Source organism: Barbus barbus (assembly GCF_936440315.1).
Source record: "Barbus barbus genome assembly, chromosome: 37".
NCBI lineage: Eukaryota > Metazoa > Chordata > Actinopteri > Cypriniformes > Cyprinidae > Barbus > Barbus barbus.
In genome coordinates this window covers 3,466,123-3,484,992 of record NC_136715.1, presented here as the reverse complement: position 1 = coordinate 3,484,992, position 18,870 = coordinate 3,466,123, and the positions used below count along the sequence as shown (strand labels likewise).

Here is an 18,870-nt window from a genome sequence, read left to right as displayed (position 1 = left end):
GGGCTTAGAGGCTGGAGGCAAGGGATTCTCCAGCCACGGTGATGATGGAGGATGGCAGACCCACAGGGCTCGCACCATATAGATGGTGGGCTGAGGGCGAGCAGAGGGGCTGCCAGACAACAACGGCATTTGTGAGCCTCTGGGCTTTCAGGGCTGGTGTACACACACACACCAAATTGCGACTCCCAGCACGATAAACACGACTGGCAAGGGATCGACAGGGCTGCACTCAGGGACTTTCTCTGAGCAGGAAGCGGAAACAGGAGCCCTCTCTGGGCTAGACGGGGGGACAGGAACCCTCTCAGAGCTATAGTCAGGAACGGGAGCCCTCTCTGGGCTGGATGTGGAAACAGGTGCCCTCTCAGGGCTAGACTCAGGAATGGGAGCCCTCTCTCCTCTTGAGTTACACAGACCCTGATCCAGTATCAGCTCACCCTCAGCCACAGTGCAGGGGGCGGAGCTTCTCTCCTCGCTTTCACTGTCCACGGCTTTCTCCCTCATGGTGGGCGTTATAATTGGCTTTCGCACCTGGTCTGATGATCCAAGAGGCTCTGGCTCCGTGGCGATCTTCAGCTCTGACGCACTCCTTGGCAATGGTTCATCAGTTGTGATGGGCTCGGGCTCTCCATCATCGGTGGGCTCAGGCTTGTGCTCCGCACACCGCGGAGATGGTGGGCTGGGCACGGAGTCCGGCTGTGTTCTGGATCGGAGGTAGACACTCTCCAGACACCGGATGATTGCTTCCCTCCAACTCAGTCCAGTGGTGTCTCAGAGATCAACAGGGCGGTGGTAATTTGCCCCGATCCAGAACAGCCAGCTGGCTGAACTCAACCACATACTCCAACAGGTAAAGGTCTTTACGGGCTAGGGCGGTAAACTTGGCAGTGAGGCGATCCATGGGGAACATGGGGAAAACGGAAAACAAAATGCAGAAACAAAACGGAGGGAACAACTCCCTGATGCCTGCATTTTAATTACAGTATAATTACTAGGGATGGGACAATACACCTACCTCCCGATTCGATACTATCACAATACTTGGGTGCCGATGATCATGATCCTTCCAAATAAGGTAATAACAGACCTTTTCATTCTAGGGAGAAATTCTAGGGGTGTAAATGGACATGTAAAACCGTTTCTGGAGTATTTTTGCCCTTACCTAAACCACATACCTTCTAGATATCAGAGAACAATTTCAAATATTGTATCAATGCATTCTATGGCACTTTTAAATGTTTATTTTTATATGATTAAATACAGTGGCATGAAATGCCCATACTTTGTGCCTTTGTAATATTTGTAACAACGTGAACACGAAGGAATGCAAGTGAGCTTGATTAAGTGTATGTATGTATGTATGTGTGTGTGTCCCTCAATATGACTAAATAAACAAACAACGTTTTATGCATGAAAAGAACAGAGAGCAGAGCAGGATTGGTGGTGCCAGATAAACCGAGTAGTTAATCCAGCAGTGATTATATAAAGCACAGGCACAAAGTCACACGCAGTTGGATATGAGACCGAAAGAGCTTTGAAAAGTTGTGTTCAGTTGAACTGATAAGCTATTGGACTAATAAAAGGACACATGATGATAGTGCTGATAGATCTAGTGTTAATGCTCTTAGACCTGACATACACCATCATCAGTGCGATGGTTCGCGCTGTCCTCGGGCCGCGTCTCAAGTCAGTGGACGGTCAATTGTGTCTAATCACGGGCGCGGGCGGAGGGCTGGGGCGGCTCTTCGCGCTAGAGTTCGCCAGAGAAGGCGCCGAGCTCGTGCTGTGGGACTGCAACACCGAGGCCAACGAGAAGACAGCCGAGCGCGTGCGAGAACTCGGCTGCAGAGCGCACGCGTACACGGTGGATCTGACCAAGCGCGAGAGCATCTATCAGACCGCTGACCGCGTGCGGAAAGAGCTGGGCGACGTCAACATATTGGTCAACAACGCGGGAGTCGTTGCGGGGCGACGGCTGCTGGAGTGCCCGGATGAATTGCTGGAGAGGACCCTGCTGGTTAACTGCCACGCGCTGTTCTGGGTAATAAGACCATCTACCGTTTTTTAATTTTTTTAATGTTTAATGTTCCATTGTAATAGCATGTGTTTTGGGTGATATTTTTTAATGCGCGATTGCCATAGAATAAAAATTAACATTAATTTCTTACCACGCAAGTGTAGTTTTTCCAGCGGGACATTCTTCTTTCGACCAAAAACTTCTCGCTTAACATCGGTTCTCTTCAGTTAGGCGTCAAATCCCTCCGAAATCATATTTACTCTCACTACTATATTAATTAAAGTAATCATTCCATAATCAATAAACGAGCTAGTCAGCCAGTAAAACGAAATGACCGTTAACTTTTAAATTCCGCGCGCTTTTCTCTGTGGAAGCTGTGCTGGAGCAGCACATGCAGGTCTATGATCAGAAGTAAATGAAGATTAAACAAACACACAAAGTTTTGATTTCTGTTATCATGCTTAACCCTGACTTAATACTAACGTGTTTTGATTGAACTAATTTCTGTATTTTAATAAATACTGCATTAAATGAATTTCAGGGCTATAGGTCATTATACAGAGATTTCTCACAAAAAGATATTTTTAATCTCAGTGTGCTTTTTTTCCCTGGTAAAATAAAGATAACAAACAAATTTCATAATATCTGCAACATTTTTATTGGAAAGATAGTGTAACCGAGAATAACCATTAGGGAATGTTCCGTATAAGTTATTTTTAGGTTATTAAAAAAAATACCCCCCCTGCAATGTCCTGGGAACGTTATGTTATAGTTGCCAAAAACAAACAAAAAAACCCTCAGGTGTGTTTGAGGGCACCCCAACAGACAGCCGCAAGTCCTTCTGGGAAGTAGTATTTGCTAGTTGCTAGCTAAGTCATAATTACGATGTCAGGTCCATTAAATTTCTACATGAAGTATTTTTTTTCCTAAATGATGAATAAAGAATGTGCATTGATTTTTTTCAGTTTTTATTAAATTTATGAATAAAATGATCGTAACTGTACGATACTATAGTATTTTGTAGACGTAACTTAAATAGATTTATTGTAAATGAGAAATAAACAAATTTACTGTTAATACAGATGCTGCATAGTCTTTGGCTGCATCCATTGCATCCGACATGTTTTCTCACTGACATGCCACCAACTTGGAAACTCAGGTTTAAAGGAAACTCCTGGTTTCCTGCTGAAATTTACGATGTTGTGGTGGCATGTGATGTGCAATACAATCTAGAAATCAATACGACATTCTTTCCTGCAAGACGTGTACCAGAGGAAAGTTGCCTACATGTTATGGTGACTATACGTGATGTTTCCATGCGATTGAAAGTTAAGGAGATAATGCGGTCTAAAGCTGAAGTTAAAAGTGCAGTGACTGTAATCTGCTTGATTAAAAACGTTCACAATAATGGCTTATTGTGCATATGACCGTAAGTTACCAGATTATCAAGTCAATCACTAATCATCATGACAGCAGCTCAGAGCTCTGATTAAGTGTTATTATATAAACCAGTTTTAATATTAAAAGATGCTTGCTGAGGCATTTGAATGCACCTGTTTATCCCCGAGTATTAAACCTCAGTTGCATACCTCACACCACACTCTGTTTAGGACATGCATTATAAATTGTGTAACCTTTTGAGAAGTGGTGTGCTGTTTTTTTAAGCAATCAGACTAATGAATTTCACCTGGCTGACAATAAAACTGCCAAAATCCTCGATATACTTACATTGAAGGAGGGACCCAAACCCGCAGCTTGGAAATAGATTAATGTTTTAACACGATAGGCAGCATGCAGCACCTCCTACAACAAACTCCAACAGTCAAAACCTAGCATAAACCAGCTCCAGTAGTGATGCAATTAATTCAGCAGCAGTAACTGAACATGTCCAGAAGTCATCGACACATACTGTTTTCCTGCGTTGACAGATGACAAAAGCCTTTCTGCCACAGATGAAAGCCAAGAATCACGGACATATTGTGACCGTTGCAAGCACTCTTGGCCTGTTCAGCACTGCTTGTGTAGAGGTAAGCTGAAAGGTTGTGGAACCGTTGTGTCTGCAACCCAACTATTGACAAGCCTTCAGTTGCATTAAAAGCTTGTTGACTGACTGCTTGTGTTGTGTTTCTGTTTTAGGACTATTGTGCTAGTAAATTTGGAGCTGTAGGTTTCCATGAATCTCTGACTCATAGTTTATTAACAGAGGAAGGTGTGGATGGGGTGAAAACCACTCTGATCTGCCCGTACATTGTTAACACTGGCATGTTTGCTGGATGCCAAATCAGGTGAGAAACCAGGAAATTGGTCAAAGGTATAGAATACAAATTCTGACATTGTTTATTCATCCTCATGTTGTTCCAAACTGGTGACTTTTTTGTGTTAACTTTTATCTTGCTCTTTAATTGTGCCCAAGCTCTAAATAGAAAAACACATTAAACTGGTTGATATGACATTTTAGCTTAAAAAAATGAGTTATTTAAAAATTTAAGCTGTTATCATTGGCTTTTAAGTTGTTATTTGTGCTGTTAGTCACTGAAAATCTTGATGCCACCTCTCAAATGTGGTTCTTGGAAGCGACCTTGCCTGTTCCAGAGACAGCCATGCATGCCCATGCCATGACACCACCTCCACCATGCTTTACAGATGAGGCTGTATGCTTGGGATCATTGCAGTTCCCTTTTATTATCCACATTTTTGCTTTCCCATCACTTAGATAAAGGTTCATCTTTGTCTCAACACAAAACTCTTCTGGCTCACCTTTGTGCTTTTTTTGCAAACTCTTGCCTTTCTATTTTTGGAGCTGGTCAGAGGTTTGTATCTTGCTGTGTGAAATGAATTTTATTTACAAATTTATTCTTATTATTGTGAAAAATGTATTTACAAATACTTAGGGTAAACGTACCTATTAAGCTCACCAAAATCTACATTGAGACATTTTTAGTGCACAAGATATTTTAGGTTAAAATAAAATATTAATCTCTCACATAAAAATGTTTAATTTTATTTTAAATGACAAAATAATTTTGATTAAGATATACATCATTAAATACAAAAAGTCTGGCTGTGCTTAATGGGTACATTTGTGTACTCTTTAATCACACCCCTGTTCCCATTAAGCTCACATCATGTTTTATTAAAAATTCTTGTTTATTTAAAAAAAACCTTTTTAAAGAACAAACAAAAAAACACTAAAATCGAGCAACAGGGCATTCAATTTGATCTGTTATATATTCATAGTGAATACGGCAACATCAAGACTAGTCCATGTTCAGCTAAATAACACATATTCAAAAAATTAATAAATAAGAAAATACGCGAGTTGTATATAATTATACGCGATATGTTTATAATACACATTTTAAATTTGTATTGCATACCTGCTGCTGCCATAATAAAGACCCATTTCGAATGTTTAGTGCTTTTCTTCTCTTTCTGCTCTCACTCCTGTGATGGAGCAGTTATGAAGTATTGTTCTTTTAAATACTTTCCAGCAGAAATAAATATGTATGCAAATTACACCGAAGTACAATCGATATCTTCTCATAAACTCAGAGATGTGGATTCAGACGGCAATTAAAGCCCGATTCGGACGGTAATTGTTTCTCCGGGGATGTAAGTGATTTTCACCATATACAGGGGGTAGTTGGTGATTTTATCGCCGTCCGAATCCAGGACATCTGTGTTTTTCTCTCACCACCCCTGTAAAAATCCCCGGCCAAATTACCTGTTTTTTGACAAACACCAAGGTCATGTGGTAATTTAATTACCAAACCTGATGCAATGTGTTTTCACATTTGTGACCCTGGACCAAAAAACCAGTCATAAGGGTTCATTTTTTGAAAATTTAGATTTATGCATCATCTGAAAGATGAATAAATAAGCTTTCCATTGATTTGTTATGATAGGACAATATTTGGCTTTTCTTCAAAACTTTTTTTTTTGTGCATGTGTGTGTTCCTCATTAGAAAGAACAACATGAGGATGAGTACATGACGACAGTGTGTTTATATTTGGGTGCTGTATGTCTGTCCTGATGTTATGCACCAGAAGCCCCTGTATCCCCTAATGTTCAGTCTAGCATGTCTCCAATCACAGGGAGGAACTCCAAGGCTTGATTCCACCGCTGGATCCTCTATACTGTGTCCAGGAGTCAATGAAGGCCATTTTGGCTGACCAGCAAATGATCTGCATCCCCCGTCTAATGTACTTTGCTTTGGTGTCACGGGCGTAAGTACTTCCACTGGCAAAGTCCAGTTTGCTTACACTTGATTAAGAGCTTACTCAAAACTCAAACATAAACCATTAAATGTTCTACATTGTCTTTTCTTTAGGTTGCTCCCCTGGGAAGCTAATGTTGCAGCATATCGTTTTATGGGAGGTGACAAGTGCATGTATTCCTTCATTAAGACCAAACAACAGGTTGTTAACGGTGACGTGAAATCCTCTTAGCCATCCCATAATGCTCCACACACCATCCACATTTCAAGGAGAGAAACCAAGAGTATATTCTCAGTCAAGAGTGTAAAACATTTTTGTCTGCCATCATTAAAAGTACTTGCATGTTCATGCAGACCAAGAGAAAGAAATCAGAGGAAGAGGTTTTTATTTGACTACTCATTATATTGTAACATTTAAATGAATCTGTACCTACAGTAACATTAGGTAGTGTTAAACTGGGATTGTCTAACTATTGATGAATATAATTGCAATGACTGATTAGTTTCATAGCCTGATGCATTTAAGCAGATTATATATAATTTGATGACATTAAAATGTAAATGTAACTTTTTTTTTTGTTAATTTCATTAATAATGACTTAATGAGTATGATTAGTGACAACACTAACAGACATTTTCTGAAAAAAATAAAATCTGATCACTTGTGTGAAGAATTTTATTTCAAAAATACATAATTGAGAATTTTACCCATTAAATTAAGACTGTTAATTGAAAACCTGACTTGGCATTATGAATAATCAGTACATGACTATTGACATGGATTTTGAACATTCCTTCCTGAATGCGTTGATCTGTGAAATACGCTAGATCAGCTTTAGCTTTAGAAAAACCGCTGAGCACAATATAGCGATTGTGGGCATTGTAAGATCCTCAGGCACATAAAGCTCAAGATAAAAGCCTTTTTGGAACAAATACAAAGTGAACCAACATGTTAAACAAGTGCTTCATTTTTTTTTATTAACAACTAGAGCAGCAAAACTAAGACGTGGAGACAAAACATGATGAATAACATGCAACATGAGACATTGACAAATTTTTCTGCTTAGCAAAACAACTCGTTTATACAGTAAAAACATCTCCAAAACTACAGGAAAGAGAAAAACGCTTTCCCCATTGATTTTAAAGATGCCATCAAATGTCTGCCAACTCCCAATTGCTGTTCAATGTTTGTAAAAGGCGACATTTCAAAACACTGCTGAATGTATGGTTGGGTAAGACGCCAAACTAAACAATAAGAAAACATATTGAATGGACTCCAAATAATACATGAGATAAGCCAACACCAGCAGAGACCGCCCAGTGAGATGATCAGCACCCCTCTATCCAAGCATCGCCATTGCTTTCCAATGCTCTTTCCCATTCAACACACATAATTCATTAAAACAATCCCTTCTGTCTGGCCATGTATCACTGGGCGGTGCGTCTCCACTCATGTTGAGTCCACTGGTCGTCTCTTTATTGGTTGGATCAGTTTAAGTGTCTTGAGAGCATCAGAGGTCCCCCCTTTCTGGGCGACAAGGAGTCGGGGTGTGTGGCTACACCAGCTGTACAGTGGCAGCCTGAAGGTAACCCTGCAGGAACTGAAGAGCTTCTGCGGGCAGACTGGTGCTCAACATGGAGGGCACCTGTTAAAGACAACATTTGGTTAGTTCAACAGCTCAGCTAGGTCTGGAGACCAAGCATGCTTCTGTCATGTTCTCAAGTCATTTTAGTGATTACTTCGTGAGTGATACTCACCCTTCCAGGACAGGCAGTGGAGAGTTTGTGTAAGGACTGAGCTAGGAGGATTTTGGGGTTATTGACAGCATCTCCGATAGGGTCATGTTCTTTCTTTCCTGCAAAAGCAAGCTGTGAGAAAGCTGTCTGGTATCCTGGAGTGTCCTCTATGTCTATGAAATGCTCATCGTCTGGGATGCTGTCGTCTTCTGGTAACTCAAACAGACCAATCAGAGCCTGCAACAAAGGAGTCCTAAAGAACAAAAACAGACTTTTCTCACCAAATGTTCATGATTAATTCATCAGATCATCTGACAGCCCAAGTTATCTTGTTAGACTCAATGACAAAGAAGTGTGTCTACAAATCTAGGGGGAAAAAGTTCTTAGAAATGTGCTCTTTGTATCCTTTTTGGTGTCATAAGGTTTTAAAAAGCACATTAAAATTTTAAAAGTTCACCTAAAAAGGAAAATTAGCCAATGTTTTTCTCACCCTCAAAGCATCCTAGGTGTATAGGACTTTCTTCTTTCAGGAGGAAATCCAATTGGAGTTATATTAAAAATTTTCCTTGCTCTTCCAAGCGTTAGAATGGGAGTAGGCGGGTGTTTTTGTAAAGTGTGCGCATCCATTATAAAACGTGCCTCACACGGCATGGGCTAATTTCAATTTTTGGGTGAACCAACCCTTTAAAAAAAGCTAATGACTTGTGAAATGTCATGTGGTGTATCCAAGATTAAAGAAACTGTACAAAGTGACAAGCTTTACACTGTAAATTGTTGAGTTGATTTATCCTCGTTTTAATATGCCTCAATTGAGCTTTTTAGATGGATGTCGAGACTTTTTAGGTTTGGTAGATATCTGTCATCTCTGACCCAGTTAGTTTGCTCACTTCCATGGCTGCGATATGCTGTTTTCCGCTCTTTGGCAACCCAGAGGTGTGGAAATACTATTTGGTTAAACTGGCAGTGGGTAGAATCACACAGACCAAAACAAAAGATATTCCAACACAGAACACACATTTCAAAGTAGATAAGGTATTATTCAAATTATGTCAAATTATTATGTAGATGTCAAATTATCTGTAAATTCATGAGGGTCTGCAGAGTTATAATATATAACTATTAGGGCTGGGTAAAAAAAATATTGATTCTCCGATTTTAATCGATCTTCAGTTTAACGCAACAATATCGATTCGGGAAATCCCCGATTCTTAATGCACGTGCTTCACGTAAGAGGATATGAATATTCACCTCTCGTCCTGAAGGTGTCACCATCTTTCGAATTGCTCCACTAAACAAAACAACTGTGTGCACCCTATTATTAATGTAGATGTGTATTTCAGTAATAAACTTAAGTAGGAGAGTTTCAGTTACCAGCATTTATATCAAAATATGGATCCCATGTCTGCAAAACTAACATTTTAAATGAAATATTGATAGCTAATCGATATCGAATTGAAATCGAATCCATAAAAATAAGAATCAAATCGCAGAATTGGTCACAATACCCAGCCCTAATAACTATATTATTTAGATTTTGTCCCTGCATGTTTCTGCATATTGTGCACAGCACATTACTTGACTTGAGCAAACTGCTTATTAATATTAAACCTGTGAGTTAAATCATGTCATTTCCCATTAGTTGGTACACAAAATCCTGTAGCGCGTCTTACCAGAGTTTGGTGTACTCTGTGTCCATCATAGAGGGACACTCAGTGAGGATCTTCGTGATGCCCACAGCACAGATCTTCTTCTCCACCTGCCCCGAGACCTTCTGCACCTCAGGAATAATGATCTTCTCCACAACCATGCCAAACATCCTGAGGAGGCATAAAACAATGGAAACGATCATAAAATAAAATATACTCTTTTTTTATAAGATGCTTTGATGGGAAAATGTCATTATTAAGTCCGTCAGTAATATCTGCAATGCAAGACTATGACTCGACATGTTTAGAATAATAAAGCTACTTGCTTTGGCTGGATGTCATCAAATATCTCCTGCAATGCAATTGCTCCATATTTCACACTATAAAGGTTGATAAAGACCAGGAAACCTGTGAAGAGAAAGTGTAATTTTTAAATTTCAGGGCTCATATAAATATGGGGTTAGAAGTAAACTATGATCAGAAATGTCAGCAATCTCTCACTCTTAACAAATTTTGTGGTCTTGGAACTCTGAAGCCTCTGGAAAAGCAGAATAAAGATCTGCTTCCTGTACTGGGTGATGCAATCTCTGCATACAAATACACAGAACCAAATGAACAGAGCACAGAAACATGTCCACTCTTTTATTCTTGTGTCCTCATAACGCATTGCTTACGGAGGCATGTGCTCCACTATACTGTTGAGCAGATAGAAGCCTTGATGGTCATTAGCCTTGGATGCAATGAGCTTCTGGAATACTCCAAGAAGACCAGGCTGGTGAAAAAAAACAGAAAAAGTTACATTATTTTAATGGGAATGTATTAGCGCAAGGCCAACTGCATCATGGGTATTCATTTAGCAAAAAAATAGAGACTATCCCATGAAACTCACAATCTTGTCAGCCGCTGTGCTGGCGATGGTGTTGGCTCCTTTCTCCAGATAGGCCTGCAGCAGCCGGACGAGAGGAGGGATGTTTCCTGTGCGTTCCCATAGCACGGGCTGCAGGAGGTGAGGAAACAGGGCCATGTAGGAGGAGGGGATGGAGCTGGCGTGGATCTCCAGCAGCAGAGACATCACCTGGAAGACGTACGGCACAAACTCTGCAAGGCCAGAGATGAGACGAGAGGAAGGGTCAATAAAAACATGGCTTCAGGACTGTGTACCATCAAGAGGTTACATACAGGAAACACTTTGTATGCACTACTATTCTGATGCTTGGTGTCAGTAAGATTATTATTACTTTTTAGGAAATTACATTGACTCACACTTGAGTCATACTCTTTACTCAAGTGACAGCATTTATAATGTTACAAAACAAACTGAATCACGGTTTCAACACAAATATCATTGACAAAATGAGCCGCAAATCAGCATATTAGAATGATTTCTGAAGGATATGACACTAAAGACTGGAGTAATAACATTTTTCTGACATTTTCAATCAACTAAACACAGAGCCCATTACTTCTGAGTTATTATGCAAGTCACCACAAAACTGTGTGATAAAGGTTATAGAGTTTAACACATTTACAACAGTGTAACACACCCTGCACATCATTCTGGAGGATCTCAGTAAACACAGGAAACAGGGCCTCTTCAAAGCTGACCACAGTGTCCTGATTGGCCTTGCAGGTGATCCTGATGGACAGGCACAGTGACTCAAACAGGTAATGGTTGAAATGCGGCTTACTGGGATTCTGTAGAGAAAAGAATGTTTGTTATCTTTAAAGAACAGGCTGCCCACACATACAAACGATTTAAAATGGAAAACTTATATTGCTTACTATTAAGTAGCTATTTAAACGACTAACTTTACGTTTTAAAATTTGCCGCATGACCTCACTGTTACATGTTATATTCGGTGGGTGACTATTCTTTGAATGCAGAAAATGTGCATGCTGCAGAAATAGTGCTAGTATGGCATGCTGAACACATCCTGTGTGTAAAACATGAAGATGTTCCGTCCTGCCTTTAGGATCAAGTCCTGCTTGGGAAATGTCCCCTTTAATGGACGGATATTTCTGTGTGTCCTGCCAGTGCATCTAATGCCATGGACTGAGACATAGACCACATGACTGGACACCAACCTGAACTCAAGCATCCTTCATAGCACAGCAGATTTAGTGACTGCCCTACCTTGCTGACGAGGAGGAGCTTATGAGTGAGTTGGCCAATGAGAGTGGGGATGTAGGGCACAATGGCTTCCTGTAAGAGGGAGAAACTCCTCATGATGGCTAGAGAGGTGACAAACAGAACAGGCCAAGGAGTAAATAAGAATATTACAGTAAAAAAAAACGTTTTACAACTAAAATTGTGAATATCAAAGAGTCAATTACCTTTCATTATGTACTCGTTCTCAGATGAGCCAGGGATTGCTAAAGCTTTGAACAGATTGTTGAGTAACTGTTCTGTGAATGGTGCCATTTCAGCAGGAGTAATGCTGAAAAATAAGATCAGTTCAGAAAATATATAAATAAAATGGTCAAAATTCAGAACATGACCATTCTCATGTCTTGTACTGGGAAAAACTCACAGAGTGGCATTGTTGGCTCCTCTCATGGTGAAGAGTCTCTCGAGTGAATGTGCTGCATAGGTGTGCTGAACGATGCTCTCTGCCTGCATGTGGGCCACCAGGAGAGGAACAGCCTCCAACAGCTGCTCTTTAGGGAGCTGGAGGACCAGACAGAAGCCAGACCAATCACACACAGTGAAGGCACATTTGTGTAATGGAAAGCATGCAATGTAATGTAATGGAAAGGAAAGTGCTTACTTGACTTCTGAAGGTCATAACATACTTGATGGCATCTGCTTTCAAAACTGGGAACTCGTTCACTGAGGGACAAAGCAGCAATGAACTGTCATTCAGCATCATTGAAGTTCCAGTAAAAACAATTTAAAGTGCTAAATTAAATGAGTATAGCCAATTACCATTGGGAGATTTGAGGTCTACTAGAATGTGGTTGACAAAGAATTCACACAGGTTCACCAATTCATTGGCTTGTGTTATTCCATGCTGTAAACCAAAAGTACAAATTTGTCAGACTGGACCTCAGATCTATAGCTCACAAAGCAGAAGACATCAGAATCAAACCGTTCTTAAGGCTGGCCCCAATAATCTGAAAAGAAACTGCCACATACCCAGAACTTTTACAGCTTGTATTAAGAATTTATATTAAGGTGCGAGACATATTAGAGGCTTTCGCACCTCGTAGTTCTAGGAATTAGCCAGCAGGGTGGTTCCTAGAAAACCAATTTCTCCCTCAGGCCGTTTTCCTGGTTGCATTTGCACCGGCAGCAGGAACTCTGAAGCGGCCAACAGCGAAGTCTTTATTCGAGGCATTTATCTTATAGTCAACAATCAGTGAATGGAGGACACCATGATCGGACCTGTTTTTGTTGTGTGTTTGGGGTTTCGTGATAACAGAAATTGGAATGTAAATGCACAATTTACACGACTGAAAGAGCAAAAGAGACGAAATTCTTTTTAAAAATGCCGGGTAGCCGGAGTTTCGTATGCGTTTGGCCAATCTGCGTACACTTACGTCACTGGTAGTTCCTATAGAACCGTTTTAGACCCTACTCTGAAGTAGGAGCTAATTTAGCTCCTCCAAACGGAGTTCCTAGAACTAAAACCGTTCCTAGATCCAGTGGTGCAAACACGCCAAAAAGCGTGTACTTCCGCAAATAGTTTTAGGAACTATGAAAATGTTCCTCCGGTGCAAAAGCCCCTTTTGACTAACCAAGTGTGTACCGTCTCTGAGTTTGTAGGTTTTGATGTCCACATATTCTTGTCTTTCATAAAGAAGGTGCCAAATATTAAAGATTAAGTGGACATTTGAATTAAATGTTGTATAGTCAATATTAAACAAACGATTAAATGCTGTAAAAAAAAAAAAAGAAGTGTCATCAGGCTGCTGGCGCCCTCTGCAGGGATTTGATATAATACACAATGCACATAATTTATAATTATATTTTATTACATTACGCACTTTAACCATTTTGTTCAATAATGTCTATTTCACTATTTGTGAAATATCTCACCTTTTGTGTTTGAGCTTTGGAGGCCAGCGATGTGACAAGGTAGATAGCAGCATCTTTGTGTTTCCAGTTCACCCCGGGGTTCTTGGCGTATTCTGTCAGCATGGAGTTCACATAGCCAGAGAAAATGCCCGTCACCGGGCCCTCGAAGAACTTACAGAGGCCTCGCACCAAATCACAGGCTGCTCTACGCCTCGTGTCGATGTCTGTGAGGACAGAAGGTATGATTCAGTACAGGAAGACTGAGTGTCTGAACAAGAGAGAGCAGCGTCAACATACCTGAGCCTTCAAGGTCTCTGATGATGTACTCCTCTGCATTATCTTCAAAAGCCTCTTCATCTGCACCTGTTTTCGTACAATTATCAATTGTTTACAACATGGAAAATCCTTATAGATTATTGTACCACTTCAGCTGCTAAAATATAAGAGCTTGACAATAACAAATTGACACATACTTCTAAACTCCATGTTGGGTACGATGACCTTCTCACAGATGCTGGTGAGAACATTCTGGTCTTCAAAGAGATGCTTATAGTGCGGCCGCTCACACACTGATGCCAAAAACTGGATAGCATTGCTCACAAGCTACAACAGACATAATATTATCAGGCACTGTTAAGAAAAAACTAACAGCACTGTGAACACTAAAATCATATCCACCACCAAGTCTGTAAACAACCTGCAACACGTATAAATTAGTGCTGTCAATCGATAAAACCCCCCCCGAATTAATCGCACATTTTTCTAAAATTAATCTGGATTAATCCCACCTAACATTAAAGTCTTTAAATATACTTTTATATTGCAATAATTTCACATTATTGTTTACTTGACAAAAGCAAAGCAAGGCAGACATCTGGAAACAATTCTCAATTGTCACTGAAAAGCATGGGAGAGTGTTAAACTTGAGTTGCGTGACACAAGGACATAAATCTGGCACCTCTGCCCTGAGACGGCATACCCATTTCTATGTACTTAAATTAAAAATACCTAATGTTTTTGTCACGTGTGGTGCTTTGGTTTAGCATTGCATCTTATTTAAACACAATCATGTTTAAAGCCTGCTATTCTGGATGTTAAGTTGAACGAATATTTGAGTATGTGTGTAGCTGACATTTTTTACAAGCTCTGAGAGAAAGTCCACGGGAGCGGACACAAACATTGCGGGTGCTGGCGGGAGTGGAACACACAGAACCGCACAGGGCTCTACCCAGGACAGTTTTTAAAACCATTTCAGAGACGTTCTTAAATGTGACGCATATAACGTATTGCATGTATGCGCAGTTTTAAGGCAACTTTAATCGCTTTTTTGGTAACTCCATGCCTTAAAGTACCCTATTATGCCTTTTCGAATATTACCTTTCATGCAGTGTGTCATGTAGCAGTATATGAACAAACTTTCTGCAAAGTCGTGAAGCCGAAAGTGCACGATATATAAAGTTATTGTCTATAAAAAAAAATAAAAATGAGTCGGCTCGCAATCACCTAAACGAGTCGTTAGGAATTCTAATCTTAATCTGTTACAACTGTACGTCACAAAGTAACACATTTGTAGGGCTGTGCAATTAATCAAATTCGATTATCATGCACATCTAGTCAGTAAAACCGGTTTCTTGATTAGTAGTTAATCTCCATCACCTGCTTTCAAATGGAGCGGGAATTACTACACAGAACCGTAATTCACTGACAAGCTAGGCAATTTCGTGTTCATAATCGAAGGCGATTCATCTAGTGCGAAATCCCGCACCATTTGAAAGCAGGTGATGGCAATTTACTGCCAATCACTGAACCGGCTTTACTGACGAGATGCGCATGATAATCGAATTCGATTTAATTGCACAGCCCTACACATTTGCATAATGTCCGCCCATGCACTGTCATTCGCGCTGTATGTGGTAGACCAATCACAAAGGACTGCCATCTGACGAATCAGAAAGGAGGGGTTTAGAGAGACTGATTCTTTGAACTGCTTCGCATAAGTAGTTTAGGAATCATTTAGAAATGAGGTAAAATTAAAGCTATTTTTCGAGAAAACCAGTGTTTTTTGACCTTGGATGCATGTAAATCTGTTTTAGGAGACTCATAAAACAGTATTAACAACCTTAAATATAGCATAATAGGGGCACTTTAACTGACGGCATCACTACGACATTGCATGCACGTAGTTTCTTTCGCTGTTTGATATGAAATCAGTCCCTCCGGGATTTCGTGGTCTAAAATTACTGATTTTGCTGCGGCTTTTCTCAAAATTTGCGGTGATATTTGCTGCATTTCTTATTGTTTTGCAGTGAATATATACCATGGACAACATTCTTCTAACATCGTTATAACTTTTCTGACTTCGAGAACCATCGTAGGTCTCCAGACAAACATTTTAGGACACCAGTGCCATTAAGTTCTACAGAAGGTAGCACCAGCACCTGACAGTAAAGCACTCACCCTAATAGCACATGTACATCTCGGAGATGTCTATTTGATATCTGTATTTATATATGCAAGACGTATTTTTTAGGGTGTTTGCTCATCTGCAAGACGTTTCCTGTCAGAAGTCAAATAGACATTTATTAGAATGCATGTAAAACTGCTTCTGAGACATTCATCAGATTACAAGGCAGATATTTCCCAGATCTTTAGCAGACGTCTTACAGATTTACTTGTGCTGTCTGGGTAGTTGAAATGCAGATAAAATTAACTTTTATTTCTGTCATTCATAATGTCTAAATATAATTTGGTAAATAAATATATAGCGAGTGGAAATGGCTAATAAGCCTACAAGCTAATAAGCCTATAAGTCTCTGCAGCATATAGTTGTAATTTAATAAATAAGTGTTTGCTTTCCTACATTATGAAACTTTCAGTTTTATAAATGAGGCAACCTATGAAGGATGAATAAATAAATGTCATCACATTAAAAATAACTTTCAAATTTGGTAATACTTAAAGCTTTGAAGTGCTGGGAAAAATTTAAAAACACTCAATAACTTTAGACCATTTCTGCCACAAGTTGTGCCTGTAGTTACATCAAATCCATGGTGAATGGTGGAGATTTGTGTTTATTGAACAATGCTTTTCCTGGTTTCCACATCAGTGGAGGCGACGGTAGAGCACGCGTCTGAAACGTCTCCCGTTTGATGTGGTCATAAAGACGTTCTGCATCTAAATAAACGCAATCCAGTTGTGAATGGGGTGGCCAACCCTAGCCCTGCCCCTGCGTTAAAATATTTTAACACGTTAATCTGAAAAAATTAATCGCATGCGTTAACGCACTAATTTAGACACCACTAGTATAAATACAATACACATTTAAATGCAATCCACTTACCAAGTCATATTTAACCTCCTGTCCAGTTGTGACCAGCAGGTTCCAGATAGCCGTGACAAAGCGAGGCAAGTAAGGCTGGAACTCTTCATCGTATTTTTGAGCGTAAAGTGCTGCGTTATCACAGATTTGGGATTTCAACAGCTCCAACAGACCAGCCTCCTCCTCATCCTACAGCAGGAAACTCACAGTTCAGTTTGTTGGTCTTGGTTATTTGAACTTACAGAAATCAGATTTTGTTAGAATACTTCAATGAGAATAAACTCACATCTGTTTGCAACAACTTGTTATCCAACGTCAATAAGTTGTGAAAATTTGTCATCCAAGTCTCCATGTTATCCTCAAAGAACTCTGGGAGATCCTGAAGAGATAGGGAAAAGACCTGAAAGCTGGAAAACCGGCACAGAAGTGCAAATGCAAGCATGAGCAGTTGTAAGTGCAGACTCACCTGGAAGTTAAGGCTGTAGAAAAGTTTTGAAATAAGCGTTAGGGAAGAGAAGAGCACTTTCAGGGCGTTGACATCTGTTGCATGAGTTTGACACAAATCAATTGTAGCCTAAAAGTGAAACAAACGAGTGACATTTCCATTTCACATACATGAGTAAAAGCAAATGATTACTAATATATCAGCTTAAAATAACAACTCACTGACTTTACCTTGAAAAGCTCAGTGAGAGGCTGTGCAAAAGTGTCCAGTACCAGCTTGATCTCGGTCCACAGCTCATTGGACTTAAACTCATGGCGGTATCTGAAAAACAACAAAGACAATACTCAAAATCCTGGATGTATCAAATTTATGTAGTGGTCAGGTACAATTAATTCCAATGTTCTCCAATACCTTTTAAAAAGGGAGTGTGCCGTGCGAAGAACTCCATTGATGATGTGGAAGTCCCCGCTCTGAAAACGATTCACCATCTCGGTCAGGAGATCCGGCCATTTCTGAGGGAAATCCTCTCGCCCGATGATGCTGATCGCATCACTCAGCTGCAGAGGGGGGAAAAAAAGTCACTTTTATTTGTTCTTAAAGTCAGTGTAAAGTCAATTCTGAGAATTGTTTGTAAACAATATAAATGTTAGAAATGCATTGTTGAAACATGTTACAAAAACTGTTAACTATGTAGTAATTAATTGAGGAGTTAGACCGTTGAACAGTTTTTCACCATTTTCATGATCACAGGGCTCTAGACTGCGACCAAACTGGTGGCATTTGCAACGATTTTTTGAGAATGTGCAAGAATGTCCCCACGCACTCTCTCTGGGCCTGTTTACACCTGCTCACTTCATTTCTCTGGCTGGACAACTATCCGATCGCGAAAAGACCAGTCCTCCGAATTTGAAACACTTGAGAGACGGATTTAAATGCGACTGCTCAAACCACTTATATATATCGATATACAGTAGTTTGAAACGAGCACATCTGAAAAAATATCTAGAGGAGGACTGAACTGCTTAACAATTTGTTCTAAGCATGTGACAAGCTTTATATTAAGAGCTTTAAAAAAAAAAACTCGTAAGATATAGTAGCCTATAGTTTCCGTTTAAAGCGGCTCGTGCTCGCCCCGTCAGATGCTCTGACATGTGCCGCTGACAGAGATGCTTCTCGTGTCGTTTTGTTAAGTTAAATAAAACACGACGTTTATTCAGCTAACACTTTATTACATCCATTGCCGCCATCACATCAGCTCACACCCATTCACAACTCCTCCCCTCTCCCTGCGCGCGCTCACCTTTTAATCAGCGCATGCGCTAACCTTATTTTTAACCTGGAAGAACCTTCTTATAGGGAACAGAGTAGGGAAGAAATAACATGTTAACAATCTCCCAATACTTTAAACAACAAAAATACAAAGAAAATATAAATACAAAAAAAAAACCGTTCAAAACAAAGATTACAGTTGCCA

The 18,870-nt window shown here is 40.0% G+C and overlaps 2 protein-coding genes across 4 annotated transcripts in view; one reads left to right on the top strand and one right to left on the bottom strand.

Moving 5' to 3' along the window:
- Positions 1–1,500: 1,500 nt before the first annotated feature.
- Positions 1,501–7,113, top strand: LOC306857256 (retinol dehydrogenase 10-A-like). Its single transcript, XM_079397104.1, has 5 exons — positions 1,501–2,038; positions 3,943–4,041; positions 4,151–4,299; positions 6,110–6,241; positions 6,346–7,113. The coding sequence occupies exons 1-5, from the start codon at positions 1,586–1,588 to the stop codon at positions 6,461–6,463; spliced, it is 951 nt and encodes a 316-aa protein (XP_079253230.1). The 5' UTR covers positions 1,501–1,585; the 3' UTR covers positions 6,464–7,113.
- Positions 6,891–18,870, bottom strand: part of LOC306857255 (exportin-2) — a 22,353-nt gene continuing 10,373 nt past the window's right edge. For 2 of the 3 annotated variants that reach the window (XM_079397102.1, XM_079397101.1), the window contains exons 5-25: positions 17,808–17,953; positions 17,627–17,717; positions 17,418–17,525; positions 17,238–17,330; positions 16,973–17,140; positions 14,106–14,235; positions 13,930–13,995; positions 13,654–13,856; positions 12,541–12,625; positions 12,383–12,444; positions 12,146–12,282; positions 11,949–12,052; positions 11,749–11,846; positions 11,159–11,309; positions 10,504–10,712; positions 10,289–10,386; positions 10,116–10,201; positions 9,941–10,022; positions 9,639–9,785; positions 7,990–8,221; positions 7,212–7,877 (exon numbers count right to left, since the gene is read on the bottom strand). In XM_079397102.1, coding sequence (XP_079253228.1) covers positions 7,788–7,877; positions 7,990–8,221; positions 9,639–9,785; positions 9,941–10,022; positions 10,116–10,201; positions 10,289–10,386; positions 10,504–10,712; positions 11,159–11,309; positions 11,749–11,846; positions 11,949–12,052; positions 12,146–12,282; positions 12,383–12,444; positions 12,541–12,625; positions 13,654–13,856; positions 13,930–13,995; positions 14,106–14,235; positions 16,973–17,140; positions 17,238–17,330; positions 17,418–17,525; positions 17,627–17,717; positions 17,808–17,953 — 2,586 coding nt within the window. In that variant the 3' untranslated portion in view covers positions 7,212–7,787. Of the gene's footprint in view, positions 7,878–7,989; positions 8,222–9,638; positions 9,786–9,940; positions 10,023–10,115; positions 10,202–10,288; positions 10,387–10,503; positions 10,713–11,158; positions 11,310–11,748; positions 11,847–11,948; positions 12,053–12,145; positions 12,283–12,382; positions 12,445–12,540; positions 12,626–13,653; positions 13,857–13,929; positions 13,996–14,105; positions 14,236–16,972; positions 17,141–17,237; positions 17,331–17,417; positions 17,526–17,626; positions 17,718–17,807; positions 17,954–18,870 lie in introns of all 3 variants that reach the window. The other variant, XM_079397103.1, reaches the window with a different exon arrangement.

Coding starts and splice junctions, on each gene's coding strand:
- LOC306857256 (XM_079397104.1), top strand. CDS start 1,586: ATGATGATAGTGCTGATAGATCTAGTGTTAATGCTCTTAGACCTGACA. Junction 2,039..3,942: donor ACTGCCACGCGCTGTTCTGG/GTAATAAGACCA, acceptor CTGCGTTGACAG/ATGACAAAAGCCTTTCTGCC. Junction 6,242..6,345: donor TTTGCTTTGGTGTCACGGGC/GTAAGTACTTCC, acceptor TCTTTTCTTTAG/GTTGCTCCCCTGGGAAGCTA.